Source organism: Cygnus atratus, chromosome 1, assembly GCF_013377495.2.
Source record: "Cygnus atratus isolate AKBS03 ecotype Queensland, Australia chromosome 1, CAtr_DNAZoo_HiC_assembly, whole genome shotgun sequence".
Lineage (NCBI taxonomy): Eukaryota > Metazoa > Chordata > Aves > Anseriformes > Anatidae > Cygnus > Cygnus atratus.
This window is the reverse complement of record NC_066362.1, coordinates 16,348,471-16,373,470: the sequence shown is the minus strand read 5'-3', so window position 1 is coordinate 16,373,470 and position 25,000 is coordinate 16,348,471. Positions and strand designations below refer to the sequence as shown.

The window sequence follows — 25,000 nt, the reverse complement described above, 5'->3', positions numbered from 1 at the left end:
TTTTTGGGAGTACTGATGCTAATGCCTGAGTTGTAAAATCCCAAGACTCAATTATGACTTTTGCCTGTGCTCTGTTCCTGTCAACACTGGTGGAAGTCACATGGGAGGTACAAGGTCCAGTGACCATTCAAGTAGAGCATATATCATCTTGAAAACATGCTCATCATTTCTGCAATCAACAGATTAATTAATTTCTCCAACAGACATGCCCCGAATATCACTAATCCTCCTTAGCATTTTTTTTCAATTATTCCTTCTCATTGAAATGCAAAGCCCCAAATCCCAAACCATCCATCCATCCATCCATCCATCCATCCATCCATCCATCCATCCCTTCAGGGTGTCTTCTATTTTGCCTTGTTTTATCATCGGGGAGGGGAAGAGGTGAGGAAAAGGGGCACATATTTACTTAGTGCTTGGTGCTTTGCACAGGGGCATGGGCCTGGTTTTGGACTGGCGAGAAGCTCGGCACCGTGTCACCGTGTGCAGTGCATGGCCTGAAAAAGCTCAAGAGAAAGGGACCTGAGCTTCCCGTGCTCTTGTTGTTGTAAAATATAGTGCGGTGCTACTTTAGCGCTGTAGGGGAAGGGTCCTTCCTGAAGGATCAGCAGGTGGGATGGGGTTCCGGCCTTTCCCTTGCCCACTTGACCACAGGAGTTTCCTGTTGTGGGATCTCCCAGGAGATCTCAGGGCCATGGGGCAGCCAGGGTGCAGTGGCCAACTGCAAGGACCCCATGGGAAGAAGAAGTGGGAAGGGGTGAGTAGCAGCTTCCCCTTGGGATGGGAGTGAGAATCGTGAGAACCCTCGGAGCAGCCATTTTCTGATGTGTGTTTCAGGCTGGAATTGACCACCAAGAGCCCTCACATGCCTCGGGGCCAGCGGATGCCACCTGTAGTTTCAGGGGCAGATAAAAGTAAATAAAAAAGAAAAACATCCCATGTTCATTATTTTTGAGCATCTCATGATTAAAGATCACATAACCTTTAACCCAGTCCTGTGATATTTGGAAATCTGATTTGTGACTTGTCAGGAATGCTGGGGGGGGAGCTTCATGGAAAAAGGCCCGGAACGGGGAGCAGGGTGGTGGTGGAGGAGAGCAATGATGTACAGCTGGGAGAGCACTGCTAGCTCTGCGCCATCTCTTCCCACCAGCTCAGAGCTTAGGGCTTGTGCCCACAAGAGAAATTAAACCATATCCAGAGATAAAACAGTGATTTTCTGAGAATCATTATAGGATCATGTCTATCACCTCAGAGAGTTACTTGGCAAGCTATAAATATATAGGTTGCGAGAGGAATGTTTTTATTGTTATTTTAGTGTTTTAAATTCAGGTTGCTCTCTTGCAAATACATCTTGTTAAATCTGGAAGAGTTAGCATCTTAAATTACAAAGGCCAGCTGTCATGACTCAGTGGGATTTAGCCCTAAAGAGTGTGTTTGTGTGCACGCACAGGCGCTCATCTATAGGTGGAGTGTGGTTGTGTAGGTTTGGGCATGTATTGTACTTTACCCTGTTTTTTGTGATCTGCCTTTATAGTGCAGAAGGCAGCAAAGGGAGCAGAAAGCAAGCGGGAGGAGGGAGACTCCTGGACATTAAGCTGATGTTTCTCCCTGTAAGAAGGTTGGGACTGACTTTAATTTTCCTAGGTCGATTCCAAATCCGAAAACCTAAATTAACATGTAAAAGGAAACACCAAAGCGTGTTTTCTAATTTGAACATTTAGTAGCCGGCTAATGGAGGAACCTCCCAAAGCAACAAACACCAATGTCAGTATTAAGTCTAATGAGCGCTTCTGGCATTGAAGTGGCAGCAGGGCTTTGGCCACTGATTTTTGAGGGAGCCCAAATTTGCCTCTGCTCTTCAAATGGCACTTCTATGTTGTTTGTGTAAAGTGGTTTGTGAATGTAGCCATCCCCTAATGAATCACAGTCACCAATGCACAGGTGGCTTCCAATTTCTGTTTGATCCAACTTCTCCCTCATTCAGAGTGGCTTGGTAACTTTGGGTAACTGCTCTCTGACTTCTCCCATAAAACCAACAGAGTATTTTTCTGGGTTGGTTTGTTTGTGTAATGTTTCATTTGCAAATGGACTGTGCTGGCAAGTAAGGCTGATTTCTCCCGTTTGATTCTGGGAATAGACTCATGCCCCACAGAGCCACCAAAGCCATTAACTTCTCTTTATGGGCATATTTCCCCTATTTATTTTCATTACTTGACTTGTGCCTACATTGGAGGCGTGTCAGGAGTCAATTTTCCTGCAGTACGTGCTTGCACAGTCTGTGAAGGGAGGTGGGTGTCTGCTGTAGGTGTTGATCCAGTTCACCCAAGTCAAATGTAAGCCACTACACCCACTCATGAGCTGTATAAAATAGCTTAAAACAGTATTTCCATAACAGTTAAACCTTTCTAAGACCATTCCTTCGTTCTTATTACTGGGTGCATGTTCCTGCTTCCTTCCCTTGTGCCTGCTGTGCTATTCATCCCATCGATCCTAGGAGGGGCCTAAGCAGAAGATCATTAACCCTACATTAGAAAAGTCAGTCTCAGTGGGGTTTTGCCATATTAGCTCTGCAAATCAGCCTGCTTCAGGATTACATGAGTACAAAGGAGGGGCAGGAAAGTGCAATGTGCTGGGGAAAGAGGACTATGGTAACTCCTCTCAGCCTAAACAGTGGTGAAACTGTCCCCAGAGTGGGGGCGTTGAATCCCACCCTGTTTATCTCATCCCAGTACAGATTTCCATGCTGGTTCTGTACTAATTTGTATAGACAATGGGTCTATAAGTGGGAGTCCTGCAGAGTGGGACAAAAAGGAGAAGTACTGGGAGGAAGACGACTTGTTTTAACAGGTGACAGGGGAGGCCATGGACCTGGCTTCAGCCACTCCACCGCATTCCTCTCTCCTCCAAGAGTCACCTTGCATCTCTGCCATCCACTGCATCCACTACGAAGCAGATTTTAAAATCATATATCAAACGGATATTTGGGGAATATTTTTTCCTTTTTTTTTTAAATATGTTTTTATCAACTTTATTAGCACACTGATTGCTTTAGTTCCAGCTGTTTTTTAGGGATAGTAGTGTTTTAGTTATGTAGAGGAAGAGAATTGATTTTCCCCTAATGTGCAAGATACCAAATAATCTTTTAACTTTGGTTGTTTCTTTATTAGGGCGATGGGTCAACGGGGATTTCTTGAAGAATTCAGTTGTCCTATTTCTTGTGGTTTCTCCTTTCCACTTTAAAGTATGTCATTTTAGGCTGGCTGCTTAAGTCAGCTTCTCAAAATGCTTTCCATTCTGATGAAGCAACTACAAGTGTGGAGAACGAGATTAGTATGTATCTAGAGCAAATGGCAGGAGGGAGGAAAGGAGAGAAGAATCAATTCAAGTCAAACAATTACAGACACTGAGTGAAAAATTAATACGTGTCTGGGGAACCTGCAAAAGAAAAAGAAACAAGAACATCAGTGCAGGTCTGTGTATAAATATATATATTTAATGTAGTATACCAGTTGTAAACCATCAGAGAATTGTACAAAGTTTTGAGGACTAGTCCTTAAACGGGGATATTGTAGTAAACTGAAGAGTAGAATAACTCTGTATTTGTTCCAATGCCATCACGTTGTTCCCAGCAAGTTTCCCAACATTATGCATTGTCTGTCATTGTAAGGTCATCAGGCAACTCACCAACAAAACCACAGGCGGGTTTCTGGAAAGACGACTCCGATGCATGCAAGCATGCTGTTGGTGTGCATAATGTTCAGCTCACAACGTATTTGCATTTATAAGATTAGGTTTTCATTTTTGAAATAGCTTACTTTTATTTCTTTTTCACTTGTTTATCATCATTTATCGCTCATTCATCAAACTATTCCATTACTTTATTTGGACTATGTCAGGGGGGGACCAAATGAAACCATTTTCTAGCCTATCTTTTCTTTGCCTGTTCTTGTTGTATTATGCCTGATACCATGGTGCCCCCACTTACATGAAATTCCTGTGAGAAATGTTATGATTAATGTCTTTGTAAAGTTAATCCTAAAATGAAGGAGAGGCATATGAAAGATGGTACGATTTAGAGTAGGAAGCAGTGTCAAAAGCGCAGCTGTCGTAATCTCAAGGGCTTTAAAACTGGGAAACACGACATAAAGGGCTGTGTAAAAGCCGCAGGACGTGTATCTTTAAGAGTCATCAATATTAATGGAGAGAAAATAAGATCAGCCACTATCCTGTAACAGTAAACCACGTGCGGGTTTGGTCCGGCAGTTTTTCACAGCCCAAGAATCTGCCCAGCAGATAACGGGCAGACACGGCCCGTGTTATCTGACAGCACATGCTCTGGATTTAGCAGCTGGAGGGACTAAGCTTGATGTTTCCTGCGTGGATTTCACCGAGTTGTGATGTATAAGTAGTTTTTTAGGCGATTCCTCAAAAGTCGGCCAATGTGAAAAAAACGAAATTATATTAACAAAGGAAGCATGGTGAGGAGTGGAGGGCAGCCTGGGTGGCAGGGTGAGCCACGCCGACATCTCCAGCTTCACAAACCATCCCCAGGCTGCCTGCGGTGGCCATCTGGGCTGTGCTCTTCTCACCTGTGCCCCTGCAGCCCCCTGCAGCAGCTCGCCCTCCTCTCTGTACTATCTTTTCCCACTGGACTGCGAGACATCGCCTCCAACCATGCGGAGATTCCTCTGCAGGCTCAGCCCTCTGACCTTCAGCTGGAGCGGGCGCACAGGCTCCTCATTCTTCATCCTGAATGCCTGTGCTGTGCCTGATGGAGATCCCTTCCGTTCTGGCTCCTTCGTGAGCTCTTCCCTTAGGGGCTTCCGACCTTGGCTTCTTCACGTCAGCCAGCAACCAGCTCTTCCTTCGAGTACATGCAGGCTTCGCTTCATTTTTGTGTGTTTTTCAGGCCTCAGCACTCCCGCAGGACAGTGCTGTGGGACGAAGATGTGGCTGGGGCGAGGTGGCCGCCCTTGGGAGTGACAAGCTGCAGAGCTGCGCGAAGGGGCGTTGTGTTGCCAGAATGGATTGGGTGCTCCTGATCAAAGCAGTGCCTCAAACGCTTGCTCAGGCGGCTACTTAATAAAGCCACCAAGGCCGTGTTTCTAAATAAGCCCAGGCACTGCTTCTGCTTTTGGAGAAATGGTAAATAAGGATTTGTCAAGTTTCCTGGTAGACCTTTGCACCTTAAAGCATAGGGAGCCTTGGAGTTTCTGTAGAGATTGCAAAAATGCTGTTTCAGTATATTTCGGTAAATATACACAAAATATGAAAATTCAGCATCAAAGAATGCGCCTCAAATTCAGTTCTCATTTACATTACAGACTAGTGAGAATTCAGAATAATTTTAGGAACTGGGACATCAATGATGCTACAGCTGAATGAATATAGGACAAAGGATCATATTTAAAGTTGAACTGCTATTTTTTTAACTGCTTCTTTAAGCATCATAATAAAAAGCAATAATAAACATAATTAAATAGATCTTTTCTATGAGCTTTCTTTTCTCTTAAATAGTTTTGTGCCTGTGTAGGTACCCAGACAAATGGCCGATTGGTTCTTGTTACATCACAGAGTTAATGCAGAACCTCTAGTGACTTCCAGCTTAGGCTTTTATATTACCCCTCTGTATTGCCATGGCATTTCCAGAGCATGCTGCAGTGAGAGGAATTTCTCCTTTTTGCTTGGGTCTTGTCTTTTTCTCCGTGTGTGTTCAGGTCTGCCCATTATTTGCTGTTGCCAAATATATCATTCTGTTTTCAGAAAGCCTTGAAGATTAGATTCCACTCTGAGTTGGAGAGTTAGTTCATAAAATATCCTAGTACTGTTTTTTTAAAGGGACAAACTTGTATTTTGCCTTTATGTAGAAATTCTGTTTTTCGAATTTTTGTAGAGTTTTGGTATGCAAGATTTGTGCAGTTCTTGGGTTAAGGGGAGGTTGACTCTGCTAATGCCACACATCATCAAAAAGCACTTTCTGTAATGTCCTCATCGTGCATGTGATGCCTGTGTGAGCATTTTTGGCATTTTCAATGCACTGAGGGCATTTTCTGTCTTGGATGATATAAACAGATTCTTTCAGAAGAAACACATTGTAGAGCATTTTAATCTTGCTGAGTTCCTCATTAAAGTTTTAAGAAAGGTGTCTTTACATAATCTTGCCTAACCTGATACTCACAGTTAATAAACGGAAACGGGGAGATATTTATCAAGTGGTTTTCACAGCATTTCATCTTAATGTTAAAAAGAGAATATGAGAACATCAGTCGTGAATCAGAAGAGCTCTAAGCACAGGCTTGAAGTTGAACCCTTGGCTATACGGTTTATTACTTCAGAAGTTTGGGCTTGCACACCCTCTAGGATGGTGGGAAAGATTTATTTTTTAATTTGTTAACTGTGAGAATTATTATTATAGCGATATTTGTTCTGGTCCCTTGTGCCTTGTATTATGTCCTTTTAAAATATACTGGAAAGCCCCATATACTGTTTGCAAGGAGATGCCTGCAAACACACTCATCTGGAGGCGGTGTCTGGTGACTCCGTCGGTCATGGGAGTAGGGACAGGTAGCAGAGGTCGGTCCTCTGCGGGCCACCGGACCTGAACCTACCCGGATGGCATACATTTCCCTTGGCAAATGATTACAGCACTGTTGAACTTGCTCAGGCATTTCACCAGTGTACGTCGTACTGGCGTGAACGGCGCGTGATGCTGATGCGCAAGGAGAAATGCAGCAGTACTGTCCCCTCGCCTTGTCCCAGGGGTGCTACCAAACCATGCGAAACAGCTGCAAACCGCTGCAGCTGACGGCCTGCCACCAAAAAGAGGTGCAGCCCCGGGTCTGGATCAGGGCGATGCTCCCGGAGCAGCTCCCACCCGGCTCCACCGCGGCTGGTGCTGGCGTGGGAACCTGGGGGAGCAGCTGCTGCAGCACAGCTTTCTGTTTTAATTTGCCTTCGTTTGTGAGTCGCTGCCCGCAGTTCCTGCTGCTTTTGCTTTCCTCCAGGAATGTGTTTGCACGATTTTAACTGTGTTTGAATTAATGTAATTATATAATCTTGTAGCGAGTCATCATGCAAACATCAAACTGATGGGAATGTGTTCCTTCAGCTGGCTGTCTTGTGTACTGTTGCTCTGTAGCGTTTAGTTGTCAGACTGTACTTACTGAGTAAAATTCAACTCTATAAGCCATCTCCAATTTCTGTGAACAGTTTTACAGGCAGGATCTGAACACCCAATAGAGCATCACACAGTTACCTTAGGAAGACACATGCCAAAACATAAATGTTAACTAATTAACTCGCACAGAGGGCCACGTTTCTGTACAATGATTAAGTGATGTCCCAACCACAGCATATTTTTCAAAGTGGATGTCCTCTGTACATTACAGTGTATTGCTACTTGTTGTTTTTTTTTTTTAAACTATGATCCACATTCAGATTTAGGGAAAAAACAGAAAAGATTATATACATACAAAGCAAGATACCTGATTTTTCAGTGTTCATTAAGATGTGTTCTTCTTAATACAGACTTCTGAACAGGGTCAAGATGAAACATTTGGGGGAAAGCAGCTTCAGCAAGTGGTACATGTAATCCTTAACTTCTGCATAAATTACTGTGCCCATCTCTGAACTGTTCAGAAAATCACTGTCACCTGCAGGATGCACTGGAAATATGGAAGCAATACATATGTCATCGGCATCCTGCTCATTCTTTCTTATAAATGCTTTGCAAGCGTTGTCACAGGCTCTGCCGCGCCCTGCCGCTGACATGGGCAGCAAAGCCGAATTCCAGCCGAGCTGAAGTGCAAACACTTATCTGTTTACACAATTTCCTACCCGCAGTGAAATGCTGGAACAATTTACACATATTTCGGTTGACAGGGAGTGTGCACGTTTTTAAATTGTAGTGCTATCTTCTCTCATACAGGTCTATCTATCACCAGCTTTATATTTATCACCAGCTGTGAAAGTGGCCAAGGAATCTGAAGACTAGGGCCAACACTGTCAAATATTTGAAAGAGGATTATACTCTCAACCACCTCGAGAATTCAGACTTGAAAGACAATGCAGCATCCTTAGTCCCCTGCAACTGTGGATTTGTGCCTCGATTGCAGATGGAGTTGGGTGCAGACGTTGGAAAGCAGCTGAAGTTCTAGCAGAAGCACTAGGGTCCCAGTGTCTCCCACATCTTGCTGCTTGGGGTCCCAGTGTCTCCTGTAGCTTGGATGAGATGTTGCCTTCCCTAATGTCTCCTTCTGCCCTTCCAGGGGAGTACTGCGAGGTGAACGCCCGCTCCGGCCGCTGTGCCCCAGGGGTGTGTAAGAACGGAGGAACCTGCGTCAACCTGCTGATCGGGGGGTTCAAGTGCGAGTGCCCCCCAGGCGAATACGAGCGGCCCTACTGCGAGATGACCACCAGGAGCTTCCCCCCGCAGTCCTTCATCACCTTCAAGGGGCTGCGGCAGCGCTTCCACTTCACCGTCTCCCTCATGTAAGTCCCTGGCCTCCCTGTTTGTTAGTCCCTGGTCTCCCTGTTTGTCCCCATGTGGAAGGGTCCTGGCACAGGCCTGGGTCTGGTGGCTTCTCTGCTCCAGCTTGGGGCACATTCATTAAACGTTGTAACCAAACAAATTACCTATGTGTAGAGGTCACCATGAGGGATTTCTGACACTGACTCCTGCAAGTGGGGCATAATCCCATTATTTGAAAGCATTCTGTCCTGTGGAGGATGCTGTTGAGGTGCTACAGACTTTTGCTAAAAACTTCTTTACTAAAAACTTCTTCACTAAAAACTTCTTCACTAAAAACTTCTTTACTAAAAATAAGCAGTTTATTCACCTCCTCTGCTTTGGAGGTTAGTATTTGGATACACATGGTCCTTTCTTGGTGAAGAGGTGCCAAGTGCTGCACACAGCTGAGAGGGCTCACCTCAACCCTCACAGGTTTGGGGGGACCAACAGCAGTGACGGTATCTGGATAGCAGCTGATACCATGGCTCAGGGGAGGTCACCATCGCAGTGTGTCCTACTGAGGGTCCAATCCCTGCCCGCTTGGTTTTGGGACTGTGCTGGTTCGCAGGGAGGGAGCTGGGCTGCCTGTGTCCTCCTGACCTTCCTCTGCTCCCCTGCTCTCATAGCCCGGGTTTGTGCAGTGTGGGGAGAGGGGACCCCGGGGCCTTCCCAGGCCATGGGGTGGTGCCGGGCCACAACCTCTGACCACATCTCAGCAGCCCTTGGCCTGAGAGGTATGAGGATGGGAAGTAGGTTTGCCACCTCTAGAGCATGTCAGGCATTTTTCTAGGAGGCATTTTGGGTCTCATGACCCTCAGGTCAGCTGCAGACCCAGAGAATTCATGCTGCTTATTTGGGAGCCTTCTTCCCCTCCCCTGTTTACCAGCCTGTGAGAGGATGAGGTCTCGTCAGGCCATGGCTGAGCGCAGGCTGGTGCTCCTCAGGTCCTTGCTCTCTTCTGATTCCCAGCCTCATGCCTGGGACAACCCTGACTGTCCCAGCTCCTCACCTCACTCCTCCTGGCCTTCATGACCAGCTCCTGCTTCTGGTCCCATCCTGGCTGCCAGGTGTGAGCGGCCTCATACCTATCCTATCTGCCCTGACAGATCCTCGTTGGGCGGATTTTTCTGGGGCTGTCTGTCACTTTACCCACAGGGACAATCGAGGAGCTCTGGGGTGAGGGGAGTGATGGTGGCAGCCACACTGTGTGCAACAGGGCTCTCCTCCCCTCCTTCAGACTTCCCAGGGTTAGAAAAAAAAGCTTTTCTGGAGAAGACTTCTTTGCTCAGGCCATGGCACAGGGCTTATCCGCTGTGGAGTCAGAGCTCCGGATGGACACTGGTGTTTCCTCTGGTGAGGGTGCAGGCTTGCAGCTTTCCCATGGCTTAGCTGGTCAGGATTGACCTTTGGTTGTCCCTCACGGCTGACTTTGAGCAAATAGCACAAAACGTGTTAGCCCTCACCCCGAAGGGCAAGGTCAGGGGTTTGTTGGTCGGTAGAACAACGGTAGCAACAACAGACATGTTTGTGTGTCTGCCTAGAGAAAGTGCTCAGGACAGGCGAAACCAGGCACATGTCCAGCAGCTGCTTGGTGTTTTACATCTGGCAGGGGACAGGCAACTTCTGGTCAGAAATTTTATGGACTCTTGAAATTTTGGTTAAATCAGGATGTGCAGACATGGTTTGCATGCAAGCCAAGGCAGGGACGAATTGTGCCTGAGAAGTTTGGTTTAGATCTAAGCACCGGGAAAAGCTGAGAAGCAAAAGGCTCCGTTGGACTTGTCAGACCCACAGTAAGTGCAAACAAAGGAGCGGTCTAGGCTGGCTGCCAGCATAAATTACCTGCACTACCCTTGGATTGTCCCCGCAGCCACATGGTGTCATTTTTCAGGCTTTCGGGAAGAGATCTTTGATGTGTAGGGTGCTTCAAGTTAAAGTGACTCAAATTCTCTGCGTGGGGGTTATTGAGAAACAGCGAGCTGCCTTCACGTGGCAGTGCTTGCCCTGGGATTTCTTCACCATCTTTAAACCAAGATGGCATATTTAGTCCCAAGCTAAACACTGCACAGTCCACTCAGTGTGGTTATAAAAAGCCTTGGTCATCCCAGGCTTCATCCCACGCTGTCCAGGACAGGGACACATTTAGCTTTTCATACCTGCAGTTCACTTTTTTTCACACTTGTTATTTCTCTGGCTTTTATTATCCTTCAGTGCAGGTGGAAAACATTATGTGAGGATAAGCAAGAATCAGTGGTTTGATTAGACAAAGAATTTGCCACTGCATATTTTATGGTTCAGGAGCATTCTTAATATGACAGGGTGTCCGGCTTCCTTCAGCCTCCAGTGACTCACAACCTGCTCCTGACAAAAAGCAGGATGTTTGTGTACTCCAGTACCATAACTAATATATTTTGCTCTTTCTTTGAAGTCCATATAATTGTTACAAGCTTAGCAGAGCAGCAAAGACCTCCAGTGCAAAAATTGTTTGGGGCACATAGATTTTATATAGCATGTGGTGCTGCTAGCAGGATAAATGCCACAATATTCCTAATGAAAGGGGTAGAAGAGCAAAAACACGCATGCACATTTACCCCAAACACTTTTCCTGTTTGCTGTGCTGTGCGGTTATGTCGGGTGCTGACCAGGCATGTCTTTCTGCTCCCAGCACTATACATCCTCCCTGCCTCCTCCCAGCAGTTGCTACTCCTCCTTCACTCCAAGAGACACAGTCAGTGGAGATGTTTTCTCACCGTTTATTCAAAATCCTTTGAGGAAAGTTTGTCTTTTGTTTCCTATGTCCTGAGTTTAAAAAGATCCCTTCTACTAAAAAACTAATATTTTTATTCCCCTGCTGGTGACACCTCGGCAAGTTCAAAAGCAGCAGTATTAAATTAACAGCATGATGCAAAAGGTGCCTTGGGCTAGTGGCAAAGAATAGAACTGAATACACACGGAGGTATAGAAGTAGAAAAATACTTTGCCTTTTTAAAATTAAAATGATGGTAGAGAATTGTAAGCATATCCAAAAAAATATTTTCAAACAGAAGTAAACATCCTGCTATTGCTGGTTAAAATAACTCTTTCTGCCCACTAAGGAAGCATTACTCATACATTTCTCATTTCTTTTGCATATATATATATTCCAGTTAGATCTGATCAAAACAGCTTTGATGAAGCAGATATCCACTGAAAAATGCAGTCTTATGAAATGTTTTACAGGGATTTACTGCTTTGGATGAAAGACTTGACTGTGAAAAGTGAAATCTAAATCAGTGTTTTGATACTATTGAAATATTTCAGCTGAATTGTCTTAATTCATTTAGTTTAACTTTTACTGCTTTAAATATTATTTTATATTAAGTTAAACATATTTAGAAATAAATGGATGTATTTAAAATGATTAAAAGTAGCCAAAATGGTAATATAATATTATGATTGAATATAATGGATATTCTTTGCAGTTTTTACTTTATTGGAAATTTCAAGAATTTGGCTGATATGTTTTGAACCAGACCAATTAATTCTTCTCCTTCAAAAATAATACATTTTTATAGACCAAAAATTCCCATTTCCATGTAGTTCAAATTCAGGCCCGTAGTTCTGACAGATCTCTACTCTGTGTGATCCACTGCATACATATGTCTGACAATCAATTTTTGTTTAAAAATGTTCTTTGGTCCTGAAAAAATTTACTTCAAATACCAGATCTCGACGTTTTTTCATAATCTCTGAATGCGGTTTTTGTTGCACTGCATGAGAGCCTTGCTAGCCGATATTTCTTGACACGCACAAGAGTAATTTCTTCTGTCTGCAGAAAGCAGTTTTCACTGGCTGTGCTCAGCAGTTGATTCATTTGTGGGAAAAGTGGGTTAATTTAAATCAGGCGCATTTCTTGAAGTTCAAAATACAAAATCAAACTACACTGCCATTTGGAAACACAAGAAATTCCCATGGTTTCCCTGTCTTTCCCTCTTTCTATATTAATCTTTGTGAAAGTGTTTATGTAAAGTGTCATAAATTTTTGCTTTTGTAAATAGATGGGAGCTGCCTGTAAATCCCCAGAGATAACAGGATTCAATTCAAAATTATAAAATGCACAGAACACACAGAAATTGTTAAAAAATGTTCTGTGCTGACCAAAAAGCAGGCTTTTCTGAACGTGGAGTTGCCTCTGTTTTCGCAGGAAAGGTGTGATACATCCCATATTGGAAGCACAAGAAAAATAGGAACAAAAAGCCACCCATTGGAGCTGGAATCATTAAAGTGTTTATTTTCCTCCCTCCAAGTGACTTATCTGTCGATTGAGGAACCCTGATTATCTGCACAGCATTATTAAAATACCTCTTATCTTTCTTTTCCCCTTGCCTCCCCAGCAGTTCTTTTTGATCAGTTTATGACTCTCCTTGTAGCATGCAGCATGTAGACAGTAAGCAGGCAGCAAGTACTCCCCCTTTGATGTCAAAATGCTTTCTGGCTTTCCAACTCTGCACAGTGTAATAACTGCTACTGTTTGGGTAGAGTCAGATGCTCACTCTGAGTTGTGTCTCTGCATCATTTTACCTTTTGTTAGGGTCAGCAGCCACAGCAGATTTTTGCAGAGATTCCCGTAATTTCCATCATGCTGCCTCTGTCGATTGTGAAATAAAGTATTTGTCCTGCCTCTTACTTAATTTTAAAATTTTCTGTCTAAAGAAGGAGTCAAAGTCTTGCATTTCTGGGAACATGACCTGACTACTGGTCTCTGCGTTCCAGGTTCGCAACCAGGGAAAGGAATGCTCTCCTCCTCTACAACGGGCGTTTCAACGAGAAGCACGACTTCATTGCGCTGGAGATCATCGAGGAGCAGATACAGCTCACGTTCTCTGCAGGTGAGGTGTCACCCCAGTCGAGCACTTCTACTTAGGGTCCTGAGATCTCAGTCTGGCTGGAAGTGTACTTCCATGTCTTTATACAGCTATTTGCTGCCTCATTAATTGAGTAACTGGCTGACGTTGTACAGTTTACAACTGATGGAGGGTGTTGCAAAATAATCCAGACTGTAGCAGTTTGTGGTGGTGACGCTCGCTGTCATAGGCAGGAGCTTGTCAACATATCAGTTATAAAACCCGGAGTTTATGAGGACTATAAAAGATTGGCACTAGTCTGACAGCCAATGTTTGTGTAAATGAACCCTCATTTTATGATGCTGTGATAAATTTTGTGCGTTTATGCGCTTTTACACTACGCTATCAGTAAAACTAGGTGCATAACTGTTGTCTAAAAAATACACTCGAGCCAAAGGAAAAGCTAACAGACAAATGAAAAATGCCTGCCGTTCTTTATTGCCTCGTGACAAGCAATGCGTCGCTGGAATCCACTGATGCCCTCTAACAGCATCTCTCCTTCATGCAAACCACAATGAATTTATGAGAACAAAGCTGCCCTCTCATCGCCAGGGTGGGCTAGAAAACACAGACTGGAGGCTTTGACATTTGCTTTCTTTCTGCATAAGGACAAACTTGGCATCTTTTAGTGCTTCCAGGAGCAGGTTGAGTGGAAGGCCAATAAGCGAAGCTCAGGATGGACCATATCACTGTCACCGTGGCCTTCTCCCAGGGGAGAGGTTTGCTCCAGAAAATCAGCCCTGGCAGTGACAACCATTTTCCTGATGAAAGCACGATTAGAACAAGCTCTTCCTGATCCAGCCTCAACAGAGGGATGTTTTCTGGGTTTAAAAACAAGCAAACAAAACCAATAAACTAGTTCCACCAAGAAATCATGACCAGCAACACTAATTTCCACAGTAGGGGTAGCATAAGAAGCTGTCAGCTTCTGAAGCATGCAGCTGAAGCACATTGAAGCCACCAGAAATGACCTCCGGACTTCAGAAGGATTGCTGATGCTCTTGGTAAACCTCTCATATTCCTGAATTAGTCCGGGAGCAGTTTGGGGAGTTCAGTGTGGAGACTTCAGTGACTTTCCTAAATCTCAGCAGGGCAGGCAAACTCTAGCTGTCACAGGTTTAGGGGATGTTTTCCATTGGGACAGAAACAAATATCTGGGAAGTGCTGTTGTCCCCATGTGTTTTTGTTGTACAGTGGGAGGAAGCATGGAGGTAGAGCCCAAGAACCAGAGACCATGGCCATCAGACCCCACAGTAAATCCCGTGTGACCCCACTGATTTACCAGTGATGCTTACTTGCGTATCTGGGCCCTTTGGGTTAAAGATACTCTGCTGTCGTTTCTCCTTCATTAATCGGAAGATGTCCAAATTAGGTTTTAGCGTAGGCTTTTGAATGGATTAGTGTAATGAAGTAGCATGCTGCCGGTGGAGAGATTTGCTTTCTCTGCTCCGCCTGTCTAAACTTGAACCAAATCACTAGGAAGGCACCCTGAGGATGAATGAGGAAAAAAAAAATCTACTTGCACTTATGCGCATTTAAATGTGGAGGAACTCCTTTAAAATACAGGAAACTAAATTTAGATTTGCACTACTGCACCTGAGAGCAGGTCTGGTCCTGTACATTACAAATGGTATTTTCTTTGGAAGGAGAATGGTTTATGTTTTATAGTTTTAAGTGGCATTTAACGAACAATGCAATTTTTGGACATCCGATCTGACTGCTCTACTTGTCGCAACAACTTTTTCACAGAAAGCAAAGCAAAAGGACTGGAGACCAGGGAGCTTCCTTTTGTGGGAGCTTTCTAACTGAATAACCAAAATATTTTTTACCGCATATCTTTTATCAGTAAATGATAAAAAAAAATCTCAGCAATGTGTTAAGCTGAAATCTGCGTTGTTTAGGTAACAGAATTATATAGGACAAGAGCTAAAGGAGAGCAGAGGACATAGGAATAATGTTTCACACAGGGTAAAGCATTTGTTGTAAATTAAGAGTATGTTTTAAGCGCAACAATAATGTTGGCTTATGGAAGAGAGTTATTTTCCTGTGGTTTATGATGTTGAATTTTCCAACTGTTTAAAAAAAAAAAAAAAAGAGAAAGAAAGGAAAAAAAAAAGACAAAGCCTAGCAATCTGCTCTCCATGCCAGGCCTTTTATGTCCTTTCAACACGAATGTTTATTTTGTTGCTACCTCAGAACAGATATGCCTGGTTACTGAGCTGGTTGTGCTGATTCAGACCTGATTTAAAAGCTTCTGCTTTACAATTGCAATGTGAAGAACTTGCTTTCTAATTTAAATACTGAAAGGCTGCCAGTAATTTCATAAATCATGAGTAAAATTTTGCCAAGACCCAAGGTTACTGTCCATGTGTTTAATACACATACCTATCTAATGGGGAGCACAGTTGCATTTCAGTTCCTCCCTGCTGCCTAGAAGTAGGCTTCCCTCCCTGACAAATATCCCGACATGATACTCCTCATATTAAAAAACTCCAACGTGCCGCTTTTGACAGACAGGTCGAAAACTTCATGCTGGCTGTCGCAGCAGTGGCTGTATCTACCCAGTGCGTCAGCATTCTGCAAAAGCCTAACAGAAAGTAACACAATTCACCAGAATGGGTCAGAAGCTATTTTTCTGTTTGTGCACCAAAGTATTTCCAGGAAACTGAGGATTTTACTGCCTCACAGGACAAAAACCCGAATTCCTCCATGGTGAATTAAGACAACCACATCTTGTGCCTGATGTGGGTCATTCCATGTTGCAGTCTAGGGTGAAGTGGAGCTTGCGGTAGCACTGACTGCTTTTTTTCTTCTGCCTGCCCTTGCAGGGGAGACGACCACGACGGTGGCACCGTTTGTTCCTGGAGGGGTCAGTGACGGGCAGTGGCACTCGGTCCAGGTGCAGTACTACAACAAGGTAAGAGAAATCATGTTGGCGATGCCCCTGTGATTTGTAAAGTAATAGAGGCACGGGTCATTGAGCTCTACTGATGTATGCAGGTGACCCAAGTTTTATGTATTTAACCAGCTCTGCAAAAATGGTGCTGGTCTTACTCACCTTGCCTGGGTCAAAAATTCCTTTTGAGGGCTTTTGAGCTTTGTCTCAAGAAGGCAAAGTCTGACCTAGTATGTCCTCCCCAGAAATACCACCAGGGATACCTCCAGGTACCTACAACTCTTTTAGTTTTCAGTTCTTCAAACCCTTGCAAGTGTCAGTGTATCTAAAATGACTGATGCACTGATTTGGATGTTTTTGAAGCGTTGTACAGTGCAGGAGCCTTCAGCACAGTAACTGCAAACCACTGACACAAAATTTTCTGAGGCAAAACAAAATTGCTCCATATAACTCTCTTTTCTTGCATAAAATAACCAGTTTAGTTAGTGCCAGCTTCTCTGGTTTGGAAAGTTTGGCTGTGAAACGTTAGACACTTTTTAGTAATCAGGGGCTATTTTACTACACCTTTTTTTTTCTGCTCTGTGAGAGGATGTACAAGAGAAAAGCAGCAAGCATCACTCCATGGCATCAGGGCACTCAGAGGTGCGGTCCCCAGAGGACCCGGTCACACATCTGCTCTCTTGGAAGCTGTCACGCGTAGGTTCAGTTTGACTAGATGGGGATTTGTGCAAGCCAGCCACTTCAGGAAGAGCAAAGTGCAGGCTTTTAGGGTGTACAGTGTCACTGTGTGCAGAGAGATGTCAGAGCTCGTCATCTATAGCAAAAATTAGAGAATTTGTTTAGTTCCCGAGGAGCGCTGCTTTTAAGTCCACCATGATAGCATTACGAGGGATTACATAAGGAAATAGAGGAGTATTGTTGGCTGTTAAAAAGGAAGCAGGATGCTAATGTGGGAAGCTGAATGGGAGATGAAGGATTAATATGATCAGCAAGTTCTTTATTTCCCACTGCTGCATCCTTTCATCACAGTTTGTATGGCAGATTGAATGGGAGGATTACAGTTTTCTTTGGACTCCTGGTCCAAAGGGTCTCCTAGCTGAAGGATATTTTACTAAGGAAGTAAAAACCATTCTTAATTTTTTGCTTAAAACCAATATACCTGCAGCTCTCTACTGTCTGGAGCACAGAGAAGTGAAGCCTGGTGTGTCACCATGCTTGCATCTGTGGACACCACGAGGCCTTTCTTACAAAGTGCAAAATGTGTTCCCATACCCTGCACTTTCCTTAATGAAGAGCAAACAGCACTTGCAGAGTTGGTGGAGAGATGCTCCAGCTCTCGGGCTCCCCGGGGGGCGAGGAGGTGACGGCTGCAGCACGGCCACTGGAGCAGCTCGCTGGCACGCTGTCAAGCAGATAAGGGGCCTGGGACACTCTTTAAAAGGCAAAGAGAACTGACACGGGCGTTAAAAATAACCCCCTGCTTCATTTTCAGCCAGACTGGTAGGTGAGCTGTGCTGGCGGTGCGGGGAATGGTGTTTTCCTGGCGTTAACACGGACGCCCTGTCATCATTTTCTTCCTCTGCCCCACTTCTTTCAAGGAGAACGAGTCGGTCCCCACTGCACAGGGGGAAATTCATGGGAGAAAGGGAGAGCAGGGGGAGAGCCGCCACTGATCTCACCGCCTTTCCATACCAGTGGTGAAAGATGCAGCGGGGGCAGCCCCGTGGGCCTTGGTGCCCTTCGTGCCAGCTGCTGTTTGTTTGCAAAGCAGTTCCCTGGCTACTTCGCGTTTTAACCGACTTGGAAGAAACATCCCTGTGAGGAGGCTGAAGGCAGAGATAATTTAGGGGTTTGTGTTGTGCCAAGGTAAATGGGATGCTGCGTCTAAACTTGATGTAGCTAAGACATGTTTGAATAACAGAGTGCCCAAAACTCATGACTTGGCTTAAATTACACACAGCTTGCAGGCTGGCGGGGGTGGGACACGGGTTGCACCATGTCCTGCACTCTTACTGTTTTGGAGGCGACGCATCCTTCCACTGTTTCCAAAATCCCGCTGCACAGTGGCAGGTCCTCGTTCCATCGCTGCTTCTGCCCCTTTCCTCTGCTGAGGCACAGCACAGCCTCCCCGAGCAGCAGTACTCTTAGCTTCGTCCTTCTACCTCAGTTCCTTTTTTCTAGAAAGCTAGAAGCCATTCAGGTTATTTCCCTCTTTCTGCATTTATACATGTAGTATAAAAAAGGGGCTCAGTCTTTTGCGGCGCTTTCAGATACTGCTGCACTTCTCATAAGCAGTATTAGATTTCTTCACAGCTGAGGTTAATTTTTCAGCTTAAGTTTTTGAGGAGAAGGGCTAACAGGCTTTGACACATAACATAGATCACTTCAGTCCAAAGCAAATTTTTGTAGATGAGTTTTCACAGCTCTGAAAGCTGTTCTTGAAATCTGAGTTGATTGTGGTTGGATACGAGCAAAGTTTGAATGGTTTTTGGCATCTGCAGCTCCGTGGATGATATTTTGCTGAGTGTCACTGAAATTTGGATTCCAGGAGGGGGTGACTTGGATGTAGGGGGTGACCCTGGCAGGAAACCTCTGCAGCAGCTATTTCCTTAGCACAGCCCGTGGTCCTGCGACGTGATGCTGCCACCCTGGAGCTGGTGCCTTGCTGCAGGGTCAGCTCGGTAATTAAACGTGGAGTAAGTGTAGAAGTGACTCCTGCAGATTATTTTCTATGCTCAACTCAGAAGCAGTGTGCTTGGTAAAATTAAAGGTATCTTCAGAGCTGTCTAAAAATGTTGTTTTATAATTAATTCCTCATTGTAGGGGTCCCCTGCCCCTGAGGGACAAATGTTTTGGATTTAGTTAGAAGAGGTCAGTCCACCTGTCACCAGCAGTCTACATTTGCCCTTCTTCACACAAATTGATGTTATTCTTGCAGCAAGTCTCTCTTGTGGCTGGACGCCCTTCTGAATATGGAGTGCAAGTCAGAAAAAGCAGAGGTAGGCCCACTGCAGCTGGTCACGGGCATTGCTCCACTGAGCAGCCCTGCGGAGAAGGACTTGGGGGCTCTGGTAGACGAAAGGCTCGACACGAGCCAGCAGTGCGTGCCTGCAGCCCAGAAGGCCAACTGCGTCCTGGGCTGCATCAACAGAGGGGTGGCCAGCAGGGGAGGGAGGGCATCGTGCCCCTCTGCTCTGCCCTTGTGAGGCCCCACCTGGAGCCCTGCGTCCAGGTCTGGGGCCCCCAGCACAAGAAGGATGTGGGGCTGTTACAGTGGTCCCGAGGAGGGCCACGAAGATGATCAGAGGGCTGGAGCACCTCTCCTGCGAAGAAAGGCTGAGAGAGCTGGGGCTGTTCAGCCTGGAGAAGAGAAGGCTCCAGGGAGACTTCATTGTGGCATTTCAATATTTAAAGGGGTCTTATAAAAGATGGAGGAGGACTTTTTACTCAGGTAGATAATGATAGGACAAGGGGGAATGGTCTTGAAATAAAAGAGGGGAGATTTAGACTAGACATTAGGAGGAAATTCTTCACTCTGAGGGTGGTGAGGCCCTGGCACAGGTTGCCCAGAGAAGCTGTGGATGCCCCATCCCTGGAGGTGCTCAAGGCCAGGCTGGATGGGGCCTTGGCCAGCCTGATCTAGTGGGTGACATCCCTGCCTGTGGCGGGGGGGTGGAGTTAGATGGTCTTTAAGGTCCCTTCCAACCCAAACCATTCTATGATTCTATGATCTCTGGCCAGTTGTCAATGCCCACTGTAATTTCTCATCCAACCCCATCCACTCACCTCCGTGTTTGCGGAGAAGCAGCAAAGCAGTTCTCTACCAGACCAAGTACTTGGTGCTTTCTCCCAAATACAATTGTGTGCAGGCACTGGGGCACTGCAGAAACAAACCAGGCTATATCAGAAGAAGAAGAGAAGCAGCATTGTTTCATTTAGCGTACACTGATGGAAATGGATGCTTCCCGTTGCCACACTTGGTTCTGGTGGAAATGCCTAAGGGAGTCAAAGAGATGTCTTACTAAGTAAGTGCTGGCTCTGTATTGGATTTCTGGGAGGCAAAACACCAAGGGGAAAGAATTAGTAGCTATAAGAGCTACAGGAGTGTTTTATAACTGTTCTCTAGTTTCAGTTCTATATTAAAAGTCTTGTCAGCTACGCAGTAGCAAGGTATCGGTTTACCTGTTAGTAGTGGTTTTTGCAATTATAGATGTTTGCTGACAGCTGGGGGAAGGCAGGGAGGACAGCCATTCACCACTTCTGTTAGCTAAAACACGTTAACTTCTGGGGTCCTGATCCTGCAGCCAGTAAAATCAACGGGTGGTATTGAATTAAGGGTGACCTGCATGCCCTGCTTTCTTGAGAGGTAGATATATCTATAAGAAATTAAGAAGAAATGGGATATTGTTGTTAGTTTGGAAGGAAAGGTGGGAGAAAGGGGAAGATTTCAACCTGGCAAACAAAACACTGATGAGAAATAGAAGAAGCAACTTGCTGCTTGCTCACAGGACAACTGGTGTAAGGGGCAGCAGTGAAACGAGCTGCCCTCTTTGCCTTGGTGGCCTGATTCCTATCAGAGGAGAGCACAGTCAGCCTGTGCTGGTCTGTATTCAGTCCTGTGGCTCTCCTGAGCCTAATGGGGTGAACGACAGTCGGTAGGTTTAGTGATGCTGGCATTTGTCAGTTTGGAATATGACCAAAACCACCGGGGCGTTTGATGGCAGCGATGCTCAGTATCAATAATATCACTGCTGTTCACTGCACGTAGGGCATCAAGTACACGTATGAATGTAGGATGTGCTTGGCACGGGGGGTTCTCTTCAGCCTGGGTACTGCGTGATGTTTTTAATTAAGTGAAAACTTCAAGCTGTCCTCCCAAACTTCTGATAGAAACGTAATTTTGTTCAGAATTTAAGATACTCCATCAAATTTATGTTAATGTTTTACCTGAGTCATTACCTCAGGGTAGAATTCATCATTTGGCACGAGATAAAAATGTTTTACGTATGGACATGTTCCTTTAATTATAGAGGGCATGTACATGTATATTTATGTACTGTGTATCTCATACATTACTTACATATACATGACATCAAAGTCGCTTAAGGACGTTACTCTTCTGTAGGCAGAAGCTCCTGCTCCCGTTTAAGGGAGCACGGGAAAATTTTACCTAAATGATGGAAAACCTGAACAGGGCAGAGAGAAACAAGCTGTCACAGGGTGGCTGATGTACTAGCAGTTGTGGAGGAGGGGATAACAAATCCCTAGATGACTCACGGAGTGACTCACGGAAGAAACACTGAGATATGGGACTGAGATGGGGCAGTGTGTGTGAGGTGCTCCTTTACAGCCCAGAGGAGCAAACACAACGGGTGCCAGGCATTTCGGAGTCCTGGCTGTACCGGTGACTCAAGCCTCTACATCCTTGCAAGGAGATACTGGGGACAAACGTCACATTTCTTCCATAACTGGACCAAGGCTTCTTCTCACATGTGCCAACAGATAGCAAGGTGCCTTTTTTAACTCCTTCCTTGCATTCCCTGAGGCTGCTGGGGAGCACTGAGGTTGTTAATTCGGATGTTTGACTATCTGGGGAGCAGCCCCCCTTTCGCAGTGCTTACAGGTAGCAGGGACCTGCTGCTTTCCACTGCTGTGTGCTCCCAGCCGGCAGAGCCCAGACCTGCGCCTCGCCTGGAGACAGCCTCCGGAGAAAACAGGCAAATTCTTCAGCTGGAGATAAACTTGAAAGAAATGAGAGCTGCTCGGGGCTGATCTTCAGCGTGCCGTGAATTCAAAGCGCAGTGCACGCGTTGCTCTAAATCAGAGCTGCACATGCTTTCAAAAACCTCCTGCCTGTGGTGAGCGATGGAGTTAGCTGGCCTTCAGCTGGGGCAAGCTGGAGCTTGAGGGCTGCCGATGACTGAGCTCATGCTGCAGAGATTTAGCTCTCAGCCCACTCGAGGGCTAGAATTTGCCAGTGCCTTTCCTTCCTGGAGAGCTTGCGTCTATCGTTCACCCGTTGACTGAAGGCTGGTTCCTGGTACCAAAATCCCCTCTGCTGCAGTGCCAAGAACCATGCTGTAATTGAGTTTCCGCACCTTGGGTGCATGTTGCAGCTCTCTCGTCACGCTTGCTTGGCCGGCCTGGCTGATCCCGAGTGGTGATTTAACTGTGCCTGTATAGCTGTGGCACAGCGTCAGCAGAACGAGTGATCTGGGGTCTGCGTCCACAAATCGCACGTACCGTGGAGCATCAGCATCGGTGGTGGAGGTGGTGGACCTCTGGGCAGAGGAACAAATCCTTTCTGCGCTTGCTTGGGGTTCGGGATGAAGTGGAAGGACAGGGGCAAGAAGGTAAAATCAGGAAGAAAAAGGCAGCCACAAGCCAGGTCAGGGCTTCACTTGATTCTTTAGATAATGAGTTGGTTGGAAAGAAGAAAGTTGCATGGGAGCTCTGTGCAGCAAGGCTGGCAGCAGAGTTTGGGAAAGGCTCCATTTCTACTCCATTTCATCAACACAGACCGAATCCTAGACTCATAGAACGGCTCGGGTTGGAAGGGACCTCAAAGATCACCTAGTGCCAACCCCCTGCCATGGGCAGGGACACTGGGGATGGCACGGGGGCTCAGCGCAGGCTTCCCCGTGGCCCCACCACTGCCTGTCCCCCATCCCCTTTGGGCTCGAAGGCGTTGCTTGCCCAGCCCTGGGTTTCCCTGCCAGCCAGCGAGGCTGCCAGCTGCCCCGGTGATTTACGAGGCAGGCACATGCCTGCAGCTGAATAGACATTACCAGCTCCTTGGACAAAAGCCACGGGGCTGCCACCAGCTAGGCATAATGTTTAGTCATTGGACCCTGGGTGAAAGATTTTGCCCCGAAAGGATCCAGGATGCCATCCGGTATCATCTGAACAGTCGGAAGAAGCATCTGACAATGAAATTCGTAGGTAGGCATTGGGTATTGCAGCTTGTGCTGGGGAGCACCTGCCGAGGCTTCCCGTCCCTTCCCTCCGTCATTTTTTTGGAGCTCTCTTGGAAACGACAGATCCCAACACAAGTCAAATGACTGGAAATGTAATTTGCGATAAAGATTGGATACGGCTTATGTAAATGTCTATCACTCGTGACATCTGTGCAGACATAATTGCGATCTGAGGGAGAATTTCTGAAGTTAATCCTCCTGGTGGCTTCCAAACTAATTTGTTGAAGGATTGAGAGAGATTTTCTAAATAAACGAAGCAGTTGTTGAAGGTTATGATAATGCCACTGTTGATCAGATGTGGGCCCTGCCAGAGTTTGACTTCTGCTGGCTCACAGTGACTCACTGTGCCTGCAGCACCCGTGGTCAGCGCGGACCTGCCCTAGCAGTTCTTGGCATTGCCTGGGGGAGAAAAATGCAGAGCATTAATCGCAGTGTTAATTAAATACTGGGGGGTGGGGACGGGGGGGGTGCTATGAACACTAGAAAAGTCGTTCAGTTGTGGTCAATCTACTTCTCTGGGCATATATATATATATTTTAATATGCATTTCCAAACCTGAATTCATAACAACTCTAAGAAGTGCCAATACAGCTTATAAACTCAAATGCACCAGGCAGAAAACATATTAAAACATAGTGCTTCCTCTTAAAACAAATCAGATATTCTTACTTAAGATTTAGTCATTGCTAATTTTATCATGCCCTTATCCCCCATCTCATTGTGAATATTTAATATTTAATAGCAGGAGGTGCTGCAGGGTTGTAGTGGTGGCATGGCAAGGAGGAGGCAATGGCCAGTGCTAGCTTCCAGTGGAGCACTGGTGGTATTCTTCAAGAGATCATCGCTTTGTGCTGGATGCCTTTCCTTCTCCGGAGTTTTCCTGGGGTCAGAAGCTCTTCCATAGCTTAAGCATGGGACAGTTTGCAGGGCACAGGGAATGGGACTGCAGCCGAGTCTTTACCTCTGGTCTTGGAAGGGTCTTGTCTGTGGTTACCTGGAAAAGGACGGGGCCTCCTTTTCAAAGAGGAAGGGGTTTCTTCAGTTATACAAGGAAGAAAAGCAATCCCACTGAAAAAAACCACTTACTTTGTTAACCAGGGCCAGAATTTTTAACGGTGTACTGAGGGGCATGCATGTTTAATTTACTTTCCAACTTCAGAGGTAAAAAAGATTTACCAGTATTGTTAGTCAGCTCCCATCATGATAATTTTTTTACAACTTTCTTAAAAGAATCAAAGTTACTGCATCAGTGGATTTTTGTGCTTTTTTGGTGGGCAGACTTGTATGCTTATGAAGCATGACAGTAGCTAGTGCTGGAGGCACCTGCGTGATATGGGGTATGTATGACCTGTTAATGAGAGGAATTTGTTTCTGTGCACTTGTGTTATTTATCTTGTATTTATCTTTGTACTATTATGTATTTTGATGCTAGTGGGCATGGCTGTTTAAAAAAAAATAAAATTGTAGCAATTAAAATTACAAGCATCTAAAGGAAGGGAAAGAAATTAGATTTCCCATTGCTGAAAGTATGCCAAGATTTTACATTTAAAGTTCAAAATGCTGTTCTAGTCAAACACAGAAAATGTTCCCAATGTCTGAATGCAAAACATGTCGTTTCCTACGTGCTCAAAACCCAATTTTTAAATTGCCATGTGAAAAGGTAATCTCTGCAGAAATAGTTCGGTTTCTGAGTCATTTCCTGGCATTCTGGCTGAAGATTTCGAGCCTCCCA

General features: G+C 45.4%; 1 protein-coding gene across 1 annotated transcript in view; it reads left to right on the top strand.

The window, feature by feature from the left end:
- CELSR1 (cadherin EGF LAG seven-pass G-type receptor 1) overlaps window positions 1-25,000 on the top strand; it is a 165,965-nt gene that overhangs the window by 80,068 nt on the left and 60,897 nt on the right. The window contains 3 exon segments of the mRNA XM_050708099.1: window positions 8,271-8,493; window positions 13,265-13,380; window positions 16,224-16,312. Coding sequence (XP_050564056.1) covers window positions 8,271-8,493; window positions 13,265-13,380; window positions 16,224-16,312 — 428 coding nt within the window.